The following is a 19,672-nucleotide window of genomic DNA, read 5'->3' as shown; positions in this document are numbered from 1 at the left end:
TTTTGCTAAAACATATCTGACCTGGTATATAAACATTCAGACCAGCAGAGAATTTAAATCTAAACCTCAATTAAAATAGTAAAAACAAACACTATATCTTAAAAACACTAGCAAACAAACTGTCAACGGCGATGTCCGTCAGTAAACCTCTACGTTCATGCAACTCAGCGAGTAAGAAGACACACAACAGAAAACAGCCACTGGGTCTGTGGGCTCAGCCCCGGGGTCTTTCCAGATGCTCCTGGCACTAAAACCACGTTTTCTTAAGGGAATCCAAGTTTCCACTTCTTGCAACCAAAGCTCTTAACTCGCATAAATGTGAAACATACAAAGGAATTCAGAAAAGTAGAAAACATAAAAAGTAACCCGTTACAACTAGAAGGTAACCCAAAAAATTACGAGTTGATACTGTTGAAACAATAAAACAAATGAAAAAAAATTAAAAAACGGCAGTTTCCCAGTATGAGGTCAGAAGCCTTCAAGCTAATGATACCAGGTTTTGTACGTTCTGATAAACTGTACTGCATACAGACACATAGTTCTAGGCCTCGACTTAGCCAACAAGGCAGCACCTTTAAAACTGTTACAAAAAAATCATAAAGCCTTGAAAAAAAATAACAAAGATTTTTTTTTTAGGCGAGGCAACCCTTGGTCGACCTCACAGATTGCAAGGACCTTGTCAGCTTATGATCTCTTATTTTTTATTTTTTATACCTACAGTACCTGGTCTTCCTAGGTGGTCTCCCATCCAAGTACTAACCAGGCCCAACCCTGCTTAGCTTTCGAGATCAGACGGGATGGGGCTTGTTCAGGGTGGCACGGCCATAGACAAAATAAAAAAGATTAACTAAGCTCACAAAAGCCACTTGCTGCTGCTCTGACAAAATATTTAATATATTTAATATATAATTTAATGTATTTAATATATAAAATATTTAATGACAGATAAACCACTCATAATTTTGTATAAAATAGTACTTCTCTATATATCCCACGCACACCAAACCTTTCTTTGAAGTTTAGCACTTCAAAAATAGTAAGTTTTCCTTGTAAATATGAAACTTAGAGGTGTTTATTAAATACAGAAATTTCATATACAATCTATATACTAAATACACACTGTATCAACAAATAAAAAGCTATTGCATAGAGTAATAGCACTTTACCTTGTAAATATCATCTTCCAGAGTGTTTCCCACACATTCTCTCAGAAATCTATATACATCAGAGAAACAGAACAGATATTTTCTCTTTGTAAGTGAAAAAAAAAAAGACTCAGAGAATGATCTACTTGGCTACTAAATGGGTACAATTCCGTTCCCCTGATGGGCCCTCTCCTCTTTAAGCTGTCCCTTACAGCACAAAGATATTAGGAAATGCCATATTTAACCACAGAACTTTAAAGGCGATCTGGTCTTTCACTTTCTGGAAAAGAACGGCTTCGTTTATTTAAAAGCAGAGTTATAAATAAAAATGATGCAAGATGTGTTCTGTTTAAGATGACTTTTCCCCAAAACACCCACAGGATTAACGCTGGTGTGAATGGCAAGAGCAGGCGTTGACCCCATGTCTACCTTTCCCGCATGGAGATTAGCTCCGAGGTGACTTTACTAATTGCACTGAAGTCCTGACGCTGGGTGAGCAATGTGACATTGCTGCAGATTCCTGGGCAGGAGATCTGGGTCCGAACCCCAGATTTGTTAATAATTAGTCAGACTACCTTAGGGAAGTGATGTCACCTCCCTGAATTTAGCCTCTTCATTTTCAAAATAAGAGTCTTTAAGTTCCCCCAAGAGCTACGATTTATTTCAGGTGTTTATTCAGTGTCAGAGTAAAAGCCAGTGTCTTCACAACACCTACAAGCTGGAAGTTAGCAGCGCAGGCATGACGTGCGGCCAGGAGGACAGAGGGAAAAGGGAAGATCCGAGAGAAAAGACAGGGTGCTTTGTTCTGCGGTTGCGGTGGCATCAGGCAGAGGAAGGGAAGTGAGAAGGGCGAGGGGCTTGGGTTTGGATTAGCCAACGCGTGGTCTGCCCCCGCCAGCATCTGCCCCTAGTCCCATCCCAGCCCTGGTCCCGGTCCCCTCCCAACCTCCACCCTCTCCAGTTCCGCCAGCACCCGCTCAGTTCCGCCAGCACCCTCTCAGTTCCGCCAGCACCCTCTCAGTTCCGCCAGCACCCTCCGTGCCGCGCCTCACGTGCCAGGGCGCTGGCCTCTCAAGCCTGCGCTTCTGTTCCCGTTTGCGACGCTCTTCCCCACAGGCCAGCACGGGGCCTGCGCTCTCGCTTCCCTCAGGTCTTCAATCAGATATCACCTTCTTGGTGAGGCTTCCCTGGCCACCCTTCCTAAAATGCCAACGCCGCCCTCACACACGTGTGTGCACACACATACGTGCACGCACACGCACTTCCCTGCTTTATGTCTCTTCTTGGCACAGTCGCTATCGTACTATATATATTTATTTAACTTGTTTTTAGGAACTGTCTTCCCCACTAAAACGTAAGCTCCATTCAGCTCACGGTTCTGCCTGTACAATCCTCAGCACTCTGAACTGTGCCTGGTATGTGACAAGCACACAGTGTTTATGAATGAATAAAACCTGTAGCTGTTACTGCATTTTACAGATTTACCCTTGATTTACTTTCACAGTAAGTCGTCTTTCAGGCATGATAAATGGGACAGCGCAAGGCATAGCTTAAGTGCTCAGAGAAACCAGAAAATGTGTTCTCTCACTTCTTTAGCTTCTATTACACTATGGTCATCCCACTGTTCTGACATTCCTTCATTCACTCAATATTTACAGGCCACCTAGTTTACGGCCTAAGTTCTAATGTAGAAATAACCTTTAATATAAATAGCTAATATAGCACACAGTACGAAATTCAAAAGTGAGGGGGGGGATACCACCAGCCCACAGGGAAGGAGCCAAGGCAGTAAACACCCCAAACCTGGCTCCCTCCTTCCATGTTCCCTACCACCCCCCACTGGCAAACCCAGCTCACAGTGGCTGGCATGGGGGACTGGCATGGGAGGCGGTCAGTACAGTTTACAGATGCAGTTTACAGACAACAACCTCCTGGGGCACAAAGCAGGGTGGGGAAAGGCGGAGAGTGAGTCTGGAGGGACAAGCAAGAGGCTCAGGACCCCAGTCCTCCACGCACTCACACGCAGAGACGGCCCTTGAGCAAGGTCCCCACACAAGGGCGCACAAGCCCAGCTGAGGTCTGGGGCGAGATGCCCCAAGCGAGGAACAGCAAATGGAAAGACCCTGAGGAAGGATCAGCTTGGTCACATCCGAGGAAGAGGAAGGTCACTGCAGAGGGAGCAAGGGACAAGGATTATAGGATAATTCCAGGAGTCCAGATCACCCAAGACTTCACAGCCCACTGTCCTAGACCCTGGCGCAGACAGAGGGCTGCTCATCACAGACGCTGGGCCCACCCTCAGGAGTCTCTGATTCGGCTGACTTGTGACAGGCCCGATACCGTGCACTTCTAGCCCGCTGCCACGGGACCCCGCTGCTGCAGAAACCACAGCTGAGAACTGCTGCTCTACGGCCAGAGCAAGGAGTCGGGATTTTACGAAGAGGCCACGGGAGGCAAATCATTAGAGACAGAAAGCAGACCACTGGTTGCCAGGGGCTGGAGGGGTAACCGCCAATGGGTACGGGGCTTCTTTTGGTTCTGGAATGTAACATCATATGCCAACTGTAACTGAAAAACGAAAAAACTTATTTAAAAAAAAAAGAAAATGTTCTAGAATCAGTGGTGACGGTTACATAACCTGGTGACTATACTAAAAACCACTGAATTATACACTTTCCACAGTGGATTTCATGGTATGTGAATTGCATCACAATGAAAAGGGCCTACTTACATGCTTAACATATGAGAGAGAAAGATCTCTTAAGGGAGATAAGATTTACTCGTGGGAAAACAATTTAGCAGTAAATACATGAATGAGACTTGTAGGTAAAATGGAGTCAGAAATGAAAAAAAAAAATGTAATCTGAGATAGACCGCGGTTTCAGAAAAGAGACATAAATTAATGAAAAGCATAAAAAAACTACAGTAACCTTACTTCCAAAATTCCATCTTTTCCTGACACTTTGTATTTTCTGATACACCATAAAACACCATATTCCAAGAAAACAAGAGATGACTTCATTCGCTTCTTTCCCATAAAGAGACATGCAAAATGGGTTCCCTAGAGTTAACTCCCCTGGGAGGCTGCTGTGAGAAACTTGATTATTCTCACTGACTCAAGCTACAAATGTGTCCTGGGAACTTTTGAGCGAAATTATTTTCGTCATAAAGAGTGCAGCGATAATCAGATCAAAAAAGCGCCTCACCCTTTAGAGATGTACCTGTGTACTACAAGGAAAACTGTGGCTGGGGTATCTGAAAATGCTCACGAGATCTAGAAGAAGTGAGTGTTCGATCAGCCCTTCCCAGTGACAGCAAAGCTTCCTTCCAACTTGTGAATCAAGAACTTCATTGTTTTATAGTATGAACTACAGGAGAAGAGATCAACAGACGATGGTGTAAACTAAAGAGCAGAGGATATAGAAGTCAGATTACGTAATATAAATGATGAAACCTAGAGGGAGAGGAAATAAATGTAAATTACAACGAGGTAACAACTATTAGTTTTCAATTAAAAGATCAGCTCCAATAGAGGCGAGGTTGTAAAAAAGTGATTTACTCAAAGACATGATAGTGATACATTGTTAAAAATCCCACTTGGAAAGTCAAATGAGTCATGTATCAAAAGCCACAAAATTATGTACACCTCATGACCTTATTTGCAGGAATTTATACCAAAGAAATAACTGAAAAAAACTTTAAATGCTTAAAGACTCACTCCAACGTTATATCTATAAACAGTAAGCTGTAAAACTAAATATCCAGCAACATGGAAAAGTAAGTTAAAATACATTTGTTGGAAGAACTCTGACTCAGCTACCAACCACTATGAGGACAGTGTTAGAAAAATGGTAAGAGAAAGTTACAAAACAGAATGATATTAAGTTGTAGATTATAACCATTTAAAATATATGAACATTATGAACTGACCTGTAGGAAATACATAAATGAACTCAGTGGCATTAGGAGAGCAGGTATAAATGTCACTTAAAAATTTTTTTAAAATCTCAATGCTAATGTATTTTTACAAAAAGTTACAATTTGAGAGTACATTAGCATAATATAAACTGCGATAAAAAAATGTGAAAATATTTCATTAAAAATGACAAACGTAATTATTATGTTTCGACTTCTTAAAGGGATCAATATGAAGAGAAAGAAGATTCTGGGAAGGATAAAACACTATACTAGGTTGTGTAGGCAACCTCCACACACTCTGCATGCCCAAGTCATGTCCAAATGAAAAACTTGCCCTTCCAAAAATCCAAAGTCACAGACAATTTTCATTTAAAAAGAATGGGGCCTAGGTTTATTTTTAAGAGTTCTATTTTTACAAGACATGTATTCGCTGTAACTATAACCTTACAATATTAATGAGAATGATTCCTTTTCAAAGAGGCATTATCTCAGATTAAAATTTGGGACTTTTCCAAGAAGAAATACAAAGAAAAAAAAACTGGCCAGGGCATTTACAAGAAATTTACTTTGTGTCAGGCTAAAGCTCCTTCCTTTGACTGAGAAAACCATGTGATGCTCCGCAGAAAGAAAGAAGCAGCCAAGAGAACAAGACGTTCCTTACCACAAAAAGGAGATTAAGTTTGCAATGACACCTTCAGAGTTTTGATTTATAAAAACGCAAATCCCTTAGGTTCACCTAAGAGGAAAAAAAAGAATATGAGAGGGAGAAAAAATTGTCCTTTAGAGGAAAATAAACAATCTGTAAAAAGAGTGACATAAATCTTCCCTAAATCTTATAACTCACAGGAGACTTGCCATGGGGACAGCCTGGTTAAGAACGCTAGAAGTGAGATTAGAGAAAAATCTGGATGATTTCGTGTTTAATAATTCCTCTGTGGAGAGAGAAATACAAACTGTTATTACTTCACTTTTATATTGTGTCGCACCCCTCATGAAGGCAGGCCCCAGGTCACTTGCCAGAAGAGGATCTGCTACCAGGCTTCTATAATCTGGACCAGAAAAACACCTCTTCACACTATGATATAAAAAGGGGATTTAATTAAGAAATCAGCCAAAGCTGCTTTCAGTCTCTCAGACACGCACAGCCACTCAGACCAACCATGGCTGACGGCAACGAGAAGGGTTAGACAGGAAGCAGATCATTCCGGTCTCGGGATTTTCTGCGTCCTGCTCCTCGTGGACCTGGTCGTGGGCTCCAGTGGTCCCTCCTGGTCCCTCTGCACAGCTGTCAGTTCGGCAACCTGCTGCAGACATGCTCCACCCAGCTGTGGCCTGGGTGCCACCCTCCTGCAGTGAGCGCCCTGCTCAGGTACCCGGCCTGGGTGCCCTTCCCGTCTCCCTAGTGTCGAGGTGGGCACACCACAGGGGTCTCTGTGGAGCCTCCCTCAGGGCTGCAGGGACCCTACGTCATTTGAGGTCTTTCTAGTCTCCCTACCGATCAGTCTGGCCTCACTACAGGTCCCAGAGAACCACTGCTTCCGGGGGCCTATTATGACCTCCGCCCCGTTTCTCCTCTTTGGACCTTACACCCGAGGCCATTAACCCGCCTTTTAAATCTTCATCAATTACCATGAGTCACGTCTACCAATGTCCTCCTACGGGTCAAGGATATTGAAACCTACTTCCACACTAAGTGTACCGCTTTTCTATCATGATATTTTAAAATCAGTCCATCAGTTTCTACAAGCCAGTATGAGTTATTTAAAGCAAAATCACAAAACTATATTCTACAGATTTGAAACTACTCCTTCAGTCACTGTATCAAGCCAGTACAGAATTTAGCAATCGACAATACAACCTCCACACCAATTTGCACAGTACTGTTAAAAAATATGGCTCACACGTGGAATATTCCAGCCATTCATTCAATATCATCTAGAGCACACAATCATTTTCTGAGATAATTACCATTCTGGGGGAAAAAAATGATACAGCAAATATGAAGTGGTTACTTTAATCGAGGGAAGAATTCATTAGATACTGGAAAATAATGTTCTCTCAGAAAGTTAGTTCCATGCTGCTCTTAGAAGCCTGATGACATAACTACTTTATATACGTAAACAGTTAACAGTCACCTCCCTTGAAACTAGAGGAGTGACAGCTACCAACGCAGGCACGCGCCCTCTGCTCCCAGCAACCTGCTGTCGTCAGCATCTTCCATCCCTCATCCACCTACCGGGATTCATGGAGCATCCACATCACAAGCAGTTTAGGCACAGGGACTATGGTGATGGAAAAGCTTGTGTTATTCTCAGCAAAGAGAAGAGACTGATAACAAATGAGCAAGCTATATAAAGTGATGCCAGAGGGAGGAGGGAGGTGTCAGGGGGGGCACCTGAGGGAGCCACTCGAAGCACCAGGGGAGACGTGCCAGGCCCGAAGGGGCCACTCGAAGCACCGGGGGAGACAGGCATGCCGGGCCCGAGACGGGACACGCTTGGTCTACTCCTATGACGGCCAGCATCATCAGCAGCGTAGGCCCGCGTGCCAGAGGGCAGAGCGGTACACGGGCTAGCTCACGCTGGGCGGCTGGGTGAAGAATAAGGAGGGCAGGCTTTTGAGCAACAGGGAAGTCACTAGAGTAGTTCCCCAAGTGTGGTCCCCAGACCAAGAGCATGAGCATCACCTGGGAACATGTCAGAAACAGTTCAGCCCCGCCCTCCCACTAAAGTTTGAAAACCACTGCATTGGAGCGTGGTAAGCAGGGCTGTACCAGAAAAAGCTAGGTTTCTGAGTAATCCGCTATAAATAATGTACAGCATTCACTGTTTAATTAGCAGATTTTAGCAGTGCATATTACTCTGTCCAGTACATATCAGAGATAATCCCCATAGTTAACCCAATACCAATTTCAGGGAATTTCCATTTAATTTCAGGGAATTTCCATTCAATTACAAGAAATACTAAGCCTTAAAACTTATTTTAAATTAGCTACTCCAGTCACAGCCTCAAATCACCAAATGAGAAATTTAAGAAATCCAAACTTTTCCCTACTCCTCTCCCTACAGGAGCTCACTTGTCCCCTAGCCCTGTCTCTTCATGTAATGCCCTTCCAGAATTCAAAGACCATGAAGCTGCCTGCAATCCCCTCCATCACATACCCCTTCAGCCAGAGGCGAACCTGCTCTTTGCGTCTCTAACAACCACTCGCACTGTGGCTGTCTGCATCCCTCTCTGTCTTCTTGGTCCATAAATTTCACTGGGACAGAGGTTTTGGCCCTTAAATGCTTCCTCCCAATTTCCCTCCCCCCTCCCCCCCAAACGCTATCTCAGTGCCTTACAAACAGCACATCTGCAATATGTTTGTTCAACTGAACTGACGCTGTGGTTCACAGATTCAAAGTTCCACGGAAGATGGGAAAGTTAACAAGAGACCAGAACGTGACGAGAGTGCGTCCACGTCATCAGCCACCAAGGACATTTACACACGAACGTATGGCACGGCTTCAACATGAGCTTTCTCAAGGCCAGACGATGTCCCAAATGAAGAAAAAAGATTCTCCTTATTTTAGGATAACTTAAGAAATCTTTTCTCTCCTTTTCAACTATGTCTGAAGCTTGATTTGGATAGATTTCGAATTTCAAATATATCCTCCAAAGCAACTCATTTTAGGATACTCTGCTTCCACTATCTATCATAAGCAACAAATAAAGTAAAGAAACTATAAATACATATTTAACTAGTTAATCCCCAGCCCTACGCCAACCATTCTGTACGTATGACATTGGTGTGCTGTCTTCTAAAGCGAGCGTTGTTGCTTTGTTGGCATGTGTCTTGTTTTATATAAATGTGCCACTATATATTTCACTCTATTTTTTACATTTATTCACTGAGCACCATGTTTTTAGGATCCATCCATGATGCCGTGAGTACAAGCAATCAAGTGCTTCCAGTTCTTCGCTCTCCACCTTGCACGCTTTGCTATGGAAGTGTTCCTCCACTGTCAAAGATTTCGCCTCATGGAAACCTTTAAGAAAGCTCAAAAGACAATAATGGACATAAATTTAAATGGCTGAGAACTACCTCACCAAAGAAAATAAAAAAATGAGAACACACATTCACCCAAACAGTTTTTATGAAATCCCTACAGTGTGGCAAACATGGTGCTAAGTGCTAGAACCACAACGATAAAAGGCACGGTCCACACCCACTGTGAGCACACAGAGCAAGGTAGGGACACTGCAAACAAACACACGCCATGTGAGACCTTCCTTGTGGAGGTCCAAACAATGTCCCATGAGACCAGGAAAGAACACTGCTCCCTTTCGAGGAGTTCTACTGAACTAGAAACCCAAGGATGAGGAAGACAAGGAGGAAGAGGACCATCTAGGCAGAAAAACAACACACGTAAAGGTACAGGGATGTGAGACAGCCTGGCACACTGTCAAACTACAACCCTGCACTTGCTGAAACATGAAGGTGGGAGCAAGGCTGCACAGGTAAGAAGGGCCAGGTGACTCTCAAGTCACGAGCCACGGATGTGCTGCAGAAACTCTCTCTCTCTCTCTCTCTCTCACACACACACACACATACACACACACACACACACACACACAGGAGTTATGGCAATTGTCAGATGGCTCAGAGCAGGTCACGGATGGCAACATACAACAGGGTACGACTTGCTCGGAGCAAGTGGAAAACGTAACCTCCAGCCCCACGAACAGTGGAAAGCAGACTTCCTTGGGAGCACGAGCAAGGCAGTAAGAGCATCTTCCCGAACTGAACACAATTCCAAAGGACGGCCGAGTGACTGGTGGGCGAGTGGACACTTTCCGCCCAAATGAAGCACTCACACTACTTAGTCCTCCTCCTCCACGGAGGTGCTGCATTTGAAATGCGGACTCGCTTGGCGTTCTGAGTCTCAGATCACTTCCACTGCGAGGCTCAATATTCTGGAATGGAAGTGTATCGTCGACACCAAAAGGCTGCAATCCACCGGGCTAGACAATAGAGACGCTTTATATCTAGCTAGGGAGTGATACTGTACGCTCTAAGTGTCAGCATGGAAGAATTCTGGAGAAGAGAGAGAATTCTGTTTCAGAAAGACCGTCACGAAGTGGTGTGACGAATGGGTTAAAGGGGCAGAGGACAGTAAAGGTAAGAGAACAATTAAGGAGATCACAGTGGCCTGTGTGGTAAGAGAAGGGGGCGGAAGTGGGGCACAGTGATGAAAGTTACGGAGAACGTGGAAGCAGGGAGGGGAAGTGGGGTAACGCCCAGGTCTGCCCCCAAGAGCAACAAGCAAAACCTACCGGAGAAGGATCCTACCTTTATTAGGAAAGTTATCCAAGATAACCCTCTTCTCAGGAAATCGACGAATTACCCCTAAATGACCAACACATCACAAGCTACCTAGCAGTTACCATCTAGATCCTGTGGTGCAGAAAAACATGAGCTTGGGAGACCCTTTCTAGAATTAAAGTCAGCTCTGAATTTCCTAAATTGCTGGCTACTTTTATCTCCATCGATAAAATGAAAATAACGTGAATTTTTTAAACAGTCAAAGAACTCAGAGGTGAAAGCATCAGCCACTTCCAAGCTGCTGTGGTCACATGGTCAAAAGCATGGTTAAGGTTATGGCTTCCTTAAGAAGTCTGAGGAGCCTTACTCGGTTTTAAAGAAGCACAGCGACAGAGGGCTTCCTCTCAAGCCCTTCGGAGCTAATACAAAAAGTCTGATTTCTCTTTAGTCCCATTGGGAGGAGCTTGCGGATATGGGAGCAATCGTGCCCTACCCCTGCCTGGGTCTTATTCCCGACCCCAGGTACGTATTACTGTTTCTTCTCTCACCCCTGGGGCTTCCGAATCGTCACAGGAAGTGCTCCCTGATCATTCAGGTCTCGGCTGAACTGTCACTTTCATAGACGTCCAATCTAAACAGCCATCCCAGTCACACTGTCCTACTTAAACCTCACTCTCATGGGCTTTTAAAAAAAATGTTCCTTCTGCCCTCCTCCACCGCCCCACTCCCCAAAATCCAGGAAAAGAAAGGTAAGCTCATGAAAACTGTCTTATTGTTTCCCGTATCCATGACACTTGGAACAGTGCCTGGAAGGTAGTGAACGTCTACTAATACTGCTGAACAGACGTTGTCCCCAAAAGGCCACCCCAAAACAACCGACAGGTTAATGAGGAAGAATGAAGAGCAATGATATAATGTGATTTCATTCAAAATCGGTCCCTGGTTCATTTCTGAAAATTCGTGATTCAATCGAATCACTCACTGTTCCTCACTACACAGACAGCCCCGGAGCGGGAGGGGGAGATGCCGCCGGTCCACCCCACGTCGCAGTCCCGGCAGCGGGGCACTCCTCAGGTCACTTCTGCACGACTCCTGCTGCTGAAAATGGCTGAAGAATGACAGTGGCAATCCCACGGCAGGTGCTGTACGAGTCTCTGTCCCCACACCTCCCAACACAACTACTCCACTTCTGGTTCCTGGTTCATCTCCTACATCAGCACCTTCAAGACCTGCTTAAAGACACTCTCTAAAGAAAGGTTACTCAACATCCTTCATACAAAAGGTAACTATTACACCCCACACCCCTTCTTTCCCTGCAGAGATGGAAGAGCTGAGATCTCCATGGAAGTATCAGAGGCAGAAAAAAATAATAGTCACTGAGATGTTTCCATTGCCCAGGCTCACATAATCACCATATCATTCGAAACTTGAGCAAAGAAACATTCACCAATCTTCTCATCCAGTCTGCACTGAAGTAGGGAAAGATACCTCTGTTTCCCTTTCTCTACTTCAACAGTCATTCTGGTTATGCTCTGCAAAGCAGCATTTGAAGTTATCGTTAGCCAAAGGACGTCATGATCACTGCTTGCCCGGTCAAGCTCACAAATATCTTCTAATCTAGGCACTGCCACCTCCAAGAGCAGGAGGACCTGGATTCATAGCTCATTTCTGTTGACCAGGAGCAAATTACTGAAACTCCTTGGGCTTCAAATTCCTTATCTGTTGAGTGAGAACGAGGACTCGCTTCACAGGGTCCTAAGAGAACTAGATGGGATGACCAGACCACAACACTGGGGTCACCGGGCACAGTGTCATGCACAGGAACCGTTCTCAGGAGAAGCTTCCTCACCTTCTCGGGGCGAGAAATTAGAAGGCAGGGTTTTCAATCCCAATGGTTTACACTCTGGAAAGCCAGTAAACTGTCCTGACCATTTTTTATTATTACCACTAGTAGTTTAAACTGGTATTCTATAATAGTTTATTTATTAAGGTTTTCTACTCTCTTTCTAAACTTACGCCTTAAGATTTTTAAAATGTTTGAAAGTTATATGAAGTAGTGATAATTATAAATTTGTTTCCAGAAAAACAACTGAAGTCTGCATTTCGAAAGTGAAAGCTCAGTACTTATTAGCAAATGAACATTTTCAATGAAAATGGTTCTATTATCACCCAAATAAATAGTTCTGTTTTTGGATACACTTGATGTAGAAAAAAGCTAGAAGTGACCACAGTTGCAGAGTCAGTGAAGCAACTTTTCCTGTACTCGATCTAATTATGTTTAGAATTCGCATTTCTTTGATGATTTTTTGGTAAGAGAGTATGCAAAGTGTCACCAGAATCCCCACCTCCTGAATCCTCAGTGATCCTAAAGGATCTCCTAAGGACAAACTTCTTGGCTCTCCCCAGGGAGATGTAAATGTTAACACCTCACCTGCCACTCAACACAAGTATGCATTTCAGACCCAGTTTTCATCTGTGTTTTCTTTTCTCAATTACTCCTGATTACAGAAAAATGTTCTGTTCAGTACCTAGCACACCACACTAAGACAGGTATTTCAATAATGTCTGACTTGGTAAAGCGGCATGAAAAGAACACTCTGGATTCCTAAGCTCTCGTATCCCACTCTTCCCAGTCTTCGAGATCGCAGCAGGGAAGGGTGGTGAGAGGGTTCTACGGATGGCAGCACAGCCCAGCAGCAGGTCCTGGTATGCGGTTACCCCGCCTGGGCTGGAGAGGCTGGACAGCACGTGACTTTAAGAAGGGCTCAGTGTTCAACTGGCCTTGGAAAGACTTTTTAAGGAGGGCCACGCACTAAGGTAGATTACCAGGAGATAAAGGTCTACAGTATTCCTTAAAAGCTCCAGAAAAAGAGAAGCTTTGTTTTATTGTTTTCACTGTCTGCTCTTGGGGTGCAGGAGACATGAGGGGGGAGAGAAACAGTTCTTCCTAGAAGCAGAGTCTGAATAAACAATCCTCCAGGTCCCTTCCAGATAAACTCAAAGTTACTTTTTAAAATACAAGCAGGTGTACACTTGTGCCAAGTTTCTTTAAAGTCTAAATCTGGTTTCTCTGAAACAGGTAAAAATACAGAAAATTTTAATGTTTTTCAGCTTTTAATATAGCAGAAATCACAAGGCAAACTTCACTAGAGCACATGAAATGTGAGATACTTTGCACATTTTTTTAAAGAGATGACTTGATTAGCAGCCTTTGAGAATTACAATTCTATAGAAAATCTACCTTAAACTTTATTCTGGAATAAAACATAAGCTAACTTGCTACATTACTACTCAACCTCAAAAAGGAATTATTTCAGCATACAGTATAGTCATATAAATGCAATATTCCAATGGTATAACTTTTTAATTTCAAAATGCATTTTCAGCTTGGAAAACATGTACGAATAAAATCAGACTTTTACAAGAAAATAATACAACTCTTAAAGCAGAAGTTTAGCTCTTGGTCTGTGGGGCTGAACAAGTTGCAGAGTTACCTTTATGAATATATAAATCCTACTGAACAGGTGTCAAGCTACCACAATATCCCTTTTATTTTTGTCCTAGACTCCCAAATTTAGAAGCACAAATAATAAGATATCATTGTACAGCATCATGGAATAACTGGAAATAAGTATGAAGTCTCTGCAGCACTGAAAGATAAAATGGCATAAATTTAAAAATTATGATCAGTGCAACTGAGGTTTTTAAAAATAAGCTACTATTTTCTTGAAAATATCTGTATTGGGGCTATATGATGAAATTCGTTTAAAAAGAACACTAAATTAAATAATCAGAAAACCCATTCTCCAAGTCATCAGGGATAAACAGGCCATTATTATTTCATTTTGGAGTATTCATGTAAATGCAAAACTGCAAATATGCGACCCAAATATAGTTATTCTTTGTGCTACTTTGTTTATCAGGGGCTACCAGACACATGTGGCTATTTGTATATAATTAAAATTAAGTAACTTTAAAATTCAGTTCCTCAGTCTCATTAGTCACATTTCAAGTAAAGTAGTGGCAACTGGCTGGTGGCTACCATTTTGGACCGCACAGAGCGAACACTTCCATCATAGCTGAACATAAATACCAAATATATGGCATCTACTAATGAAAGACACGGGCAAATTCAAGTCCTCTGGCCCTCCATGTGTCACCACAAAATACTGTCTGTTTTTTTGTGTAGGCCTTTTTAACTTGCCATTTCAGAAGCATATAGAAACAGAAATTTTTATCAATTATATCTAAAATGTTGTGAAAGCTTTTATAATTAGCTGAGCTTCCATAAAAATATTTCTGACTATGATACTTTGCAAAATGAAAGTAACAAAAAATACATCTGATATAATTTTAAATAGCCGAGAAATTTGCTTTTAATAATTATTTCCCTTTGATAAACACTTGAGTGGCTCACTAAAAAGCCATACTCTAAAATTAGGGGAAAAAAAAACAAAACCTTCTTTAATGAAGAAAAATAAAGTGTCATGTACAAATGATTAATCAGTTTCTCCTCGCCAAGCTGCAGAAATATCACAGAATCAGAGATACTGACTATGGCAGGTATCTGAAAATGAGTGTAACTGCACACCCACTTCTGCAGTACCCCATCATTACCTCTATGTAAATCTCGGGACTGTCTACTTATTTTTAGTTAACCTACTAAAATGCATCGTCCCTTCTGGTTTTGGGTCCAATTATCACTTCACGTCACGCATGAAAGAAAATCATTTGATTCTTTGCCATTCGCTGAGAAAATATGTGAACACAATTTATTTGCACATTTTTAATATAATGCAGTCTAAATGGCAGACTTATCTTTAGAATGCCTTTAAAAGGAAACCAAGGAATGCACTCTTAATGCCACAGAACTGTGCACTTAAAAATAGCTAAAACCGTCATTTTTATATTATGTTCATTTCACCATCACGACAAAACAGCGTATCGAGCAAAGCAACTGACTACATTCTGAGACTGTCCATTTTGTAGTATTCAGAAAAATGCTTTTCCTGATAAGTTGGTTAGAATTTCAAAGTAATAAAATCAAAATCTCTCTCAACACTAGAATAAAAATCCATATCAAAAGCTAAAGAAAAGTAATACATTTAAGAAAAGTCTTATTTTCAAGCACCCAAAATATTACAGGATAAAAACACATATGACACGAGGTTACTAAATGAAAAATTTGTTTCATATGCTTATATATCGCAAGGGTAAGAGTCTCCAATTTAACCAATACTGTAAATTCAGGAGGAGCAGCTCTTATCTAGCAACTATTGCAAGCTCAGCACTGTTCTAATTGCTTCATAAACAGTAACTAATTCTCTCAACTACTCTAAGGGCTCCGTACTATTATCATCCCCATTCTACAGATTGTGAAACTGAAGAACAAATCATTAAAAAATAAAAGAAGCCGATGGTCACAGAGGTAGTAGCTGAGCAAATCATTGGGGCTTCAAAGCGGGTGTGCATGCCACCACGCCACACTGCCAATCTCTCTGTTAAGATTCTTCTCTGACAACAGAAATGCAACCAGAAGAACCATATTGCTAAATTAAATATAGTCTCGAAAGCTGTTTAACTTTTTATAAATTCCGATGATCTGCTATACAGATGGGAGGAGAAAAATGTTAAGTGTTAAGAAAGCCCAAAGAATATTTTGAGATAAAAATTGATCTTTAAGGAGGAAATTATACTGCAACAACCACTTGATGTCTTGTTCTTATTTTTAGGAAATAAAATCACAGATAACCTGCAAAACTCATTTTAAGACAGAAATGTAAATCCCAGGAATAAAAATTTTAACAGCAAAATGCTTCACCCTTGGCAATTGTCCATATTTATTACTGGGCATTCACATCGCAAACCTAACTTCATAACCAGGTATTAAACTGAAGCAAGACGCATACTGGTATTAACACTTTCAAATTCCTTGACTCTTGGCAGGACAAAATATCCCAAACTATCTGAACTCAATGATCAATTCCAATAAATTCAGTTTGTCCAGACATTAAAGTTTAGGATGCCCTCCCATGACACAAGAAGGGGGCCAGGAGACAGAACATTATATTCAGCATTTGTGACTGCAAAGAAACAAAATGTGTTGTCACTCCAATCCACATATTGTATAAAGTAAAAAGAAAAATTGTTTCTTTGAACAAAAGAAGCCATGAGAAAACATGTGATGACTGCAAGATGATCCCGCGTAAGTGGGAGAGCTATTGGGACAACTTGCCCGAGGAAACGCGCTACTATAAAGTCTGCATAAGCCACTGCAGCCTTCCAGATCCTGCGACCGTTGAAGGAAAGAGGCGTTTCAAAAATATCTCAAACCTGCTGTACACCTGTGGCCTAGTGGCCACCTCTGAAGCCCGCGGAGCTCAGAAAGAACTCACAAATCCTCTCGGAAGTCTTGCCGTGGGAAACAGAGCGAGCCAGACACAGACGCTTTACTGCAATCAAAAACTCTGAGATTGCATTTACCAAAACCAGTTTTCCAGAAAAAGATAAAGCGGCTTGGCTGCTGTCGCAAATATCAAGATCAAAATTCAATTAAAAAGGGCACGCCTTTCAGTATGTGTATTTCACGCCAACGAAAACTTGTTTAGTTTTTTGGTTTGTTTGTTTTTAAGACAAAGCAAGTAAGATTTTTGGTTCCCCTGTTCCTGACCTTCAAGAACTGCAAAAAGTCAGGACCCAGCCAGGGAGGAAAAGAAAAGTTTGAGGGCTGCCCCGCCCGCTGCTCAACTCTCTCTGGAGCAACGGCTGGGACCCCTCCTCCCGGTCAGGGTCTCCCCGAACCCCACGCCCGCCGGGACGCACGGGCAGCCGGGAGGAAGGAGCCGCGGAGGTTCGCGACGCGCCGGCCCGCGACACGGGCTGGGGCCCCGGCTCCGCTCGCGACGCGCACGCGGGCGCGCGCCAGCCCCCCGCCCGCGACCCCGCACACTTCCGGGCCGCCGCCGCGGCCCCGGCCCGCCCGCCCGCTTACCGGCATCATTCTGGACCCGAACCGCATTGAAGCAGGGGGCGGACCGCGGCCCCGAGCCGAGCGGAGGCGCCGCGGGGGTCGCCGGGCGCGGGGGAGGGGCGCGCAGAGCGAGGCCGCCCTGCAGCCGGCGGACCTGTTGCGAGGCGGCGGCGGCGGGCGGCGCGCCGGGCCGCACAGCACTCCCCGCGGCCGGGGGCGCCTCGGGGCCCCGGTCCCAGCCCCCGCGGGACCCCCGGACTCGGCTTTGTCTTCTCGGCGCTCGCGACGGCCAGGCTCCCTCCTCCGCTCCGAAACCAACTAATCCCGGGGCCAGGCCCCCGCCGAGCCCGCGCCGGCTCCGCCCCCCGCGCGGGCCCCGCCCCCGGCGCTCGCGGCCGGCCTGGGGGAGGGGAGGCCGCGGGGCCGCAGCGCGCCTGCGCGGGCCCGCGGGCGGGGGCGGGGGGCGCGGGGGACGCGGGGGCGGCGCTCTTTTCTTTCTTTGCTGTGGACGACGTGCCGTCGGGGGCGCGCGCCTCCTGGCGGAGCTCGGGGCTTGGGAGGCGGCGCCTCGGGTGACATAATAGCCAAAGACACCGGAGGAGCGGAGGGCTGCGGCCGTCACGTGCTCGGCAGTTTCCAGCTGTGCTGGGGTTGAACACTTGGCCTTCGGGATCGCTTGGCCGAGACTCGGCGCCTGGACTGGGTCCTCCGCCGCTGGGCTCGGCCGGCGCCAGACGACGGGACCCTCGTCGGAAGCCCTCGCCCGCCCCCGGAATGAGCGATCTCCCTGAGGCCGCGAGGACCTCCTGGTCCCAACAAAATGGAGATTCGCGGTGGCGGTCCAGCCCGCAGCACTTTCCGGGACTTCCTCGGTGAAGTAGCTCTCGAGCTATCAGCCTTGCACCTTCTCATTTCAAACTCCTGTGCGACTATAATTTACAAAAAGTACGCTTAAAAAAATGACTAAAATGGTAAATTGTCTATTGTACCGCAATAAAAACAACCCCCCAAAGGTTAAAAAAAAAAAGTGTGAAGCAGCGTCTGAGGAGCTTCTTCGCTGCTGCTCCAGAATACCTTGGATTTCATGCTTCCGTCCGTGTCCTTGTAGGGAGGGCGGCCGAGGCCCAGGACAATGCAGTGGCTCACCTTGAGAGAGAAGCAGAGCTGGTCCGGCCCCCTCTTCCACTTTCCAGAGAGACAGCCTCCAGGAACCTGAGTTCCAGGAGCTTTCTTCCTGGTGAACTTGGCCGTGCAGGCTCACTGAGAATCACTTTTGTCAGAGTCTTAAAAAGTGGAGTAGAGCACCTGGATTTATCTAGCTTCAAGGATGGACAATTCTTTCTTAGTCCCACACATCCCTTACCAGAATCTCTATCAGCCTCCAAATTACACCATCTCAGCGACATATCTGAAAATACTGAGCTATGGCTAATTCAATCAGAATTCGAAGTTCTCCAAAACTCCAGTTTAAAGTCTAGTTATTTGAAGAGAATTGTTTTGAGTAAAGTAAAGGGAATTTATCACTTTATTGGTTCAGTAAATGTTCATCAAATACCACCATGTGCTGAGTATTCTAGGCGCTGAAGATACATTAAGGAACCAAACAAATTGGATGGACAATAAAACCAATAGCTAAGTATGTTAACAATTAATTTTATCTAAATTACCGAGTAGAATTATAAGCAAAAATTAAAGGGGGAAGGGGTTGAGGCATACGAGTGCAATTTTAAACAGGCGTTCTAGGTTGGCCTCACTGAAAAGGTGATGCGTGAGCATAGACTTTTAGGAGATGGCATGAACCACACAAATGTGTGAGGGAAGGCTTCCAGCTAGAGGGAATGGCCAATGCTAAGGCCTTCAGATGGGAGCCTGCCTGGCATATTCCAGGACTAGGAGATGAGGTAGTGTGATGTCAGGGGCCCAATAATGGGCAGCCTCGTGGGCCCTTGTAAGGACTTTGGCTTTTACTCTAAGTGGGAAGCCAGGAAAAGGATTGGGAAAGATGATCTGACTGATATTTTAATAGGATCACTCTAGCTGCTGTGGAAAACAGACTGCAAGTTAGCAGAGAAACTGTCAGCAGCTCTTGAAAATAATCCAGTCAAAAGATGAAAGTGGCTGGGGCAGTAACAGAGAATGTAGTCCAAAGTGGTCAGATTTTGGATATATTTCGAAGGCCAAACTCATAGAATTTCCTGACAGATTAGATACAGACTATGAGAGAAAGAAGTCAAGGATAAGTCCAAGGTTTTTGTCCTGAAGCATGGAAGTTGCTACCAACTGAGACGGAAAAGACCATGAGTGGAACAAGTTGCAGGAAGGATCATGTTAAAC

General features: G+C 44.3%; 1 protein-coding gene, 1 long non-coding RNA gene and 1 pseudogene across 3 annotated transcripts in view; all 3 read right to left on the bottom strand.

Annotated features, from left to right (window-relative positions):
* TP53BP2 (tumor protein p53 binding protein 2) overlaps positions 1-17,656 on the bottom strand; it is a 50,112-nt gene extending 32,456 nt beyond the window's left edge. The window contains 1 exon segment of the mRNA XM_039883312.1: positions 17,360-17,656. Coding sequence (XP_039739246.1) covers positions 17,360-17,386 — 27 coding nt within the window. The 5' untranslated portion in view covers positions 17,387-17,656.
* On the bottom strand, positions 712-830 carry LOC120619454 (uncharacterized; annotated as a pseudogene).
* Positions 2,104-8,178, bottom strand: LOC120619145 (uncharacterized). 2 transcript variants are annotated; one of them, XR_005657378.1, is made up of 3 exons: positions 5,725-8,178; positions 4,367-4,599; positions 2,104-3,713 (listed from the first exon to the last, which is right to left on the bottom strand). It is a non-coding gene; the product is annotated as an uncharacterized LOC120619145 (long non-coding RNA). The 2 variants fall into 2 exon arrangements; XR_005657377.1 differs by having other exon boundaries at positions 4,415-4,599.
* Positions 17,657-19,672: the final 2,016 nt, after the last annotated feature.

This window comes from Pteropus medius, unplaced genomic scaffold (genome assembly GCF_902729225.1).
Source record: "Pteropus medius unplaced genomic scaffold, Ma_sr-lr_union100, whole genome shotgun sequence".
Classification (NCBI taxonomy): Eukaryota; Metazoa; Chordata; class Mammalia; order Chiroptera; family Pteropodidae; genus Pteropus; species Pteropus medius.
The sequence above is the reverse complement of the archived record's forward strand: the minus strand, read 5'-3'. Positions and strand labels throughout refer to the sequence as shown.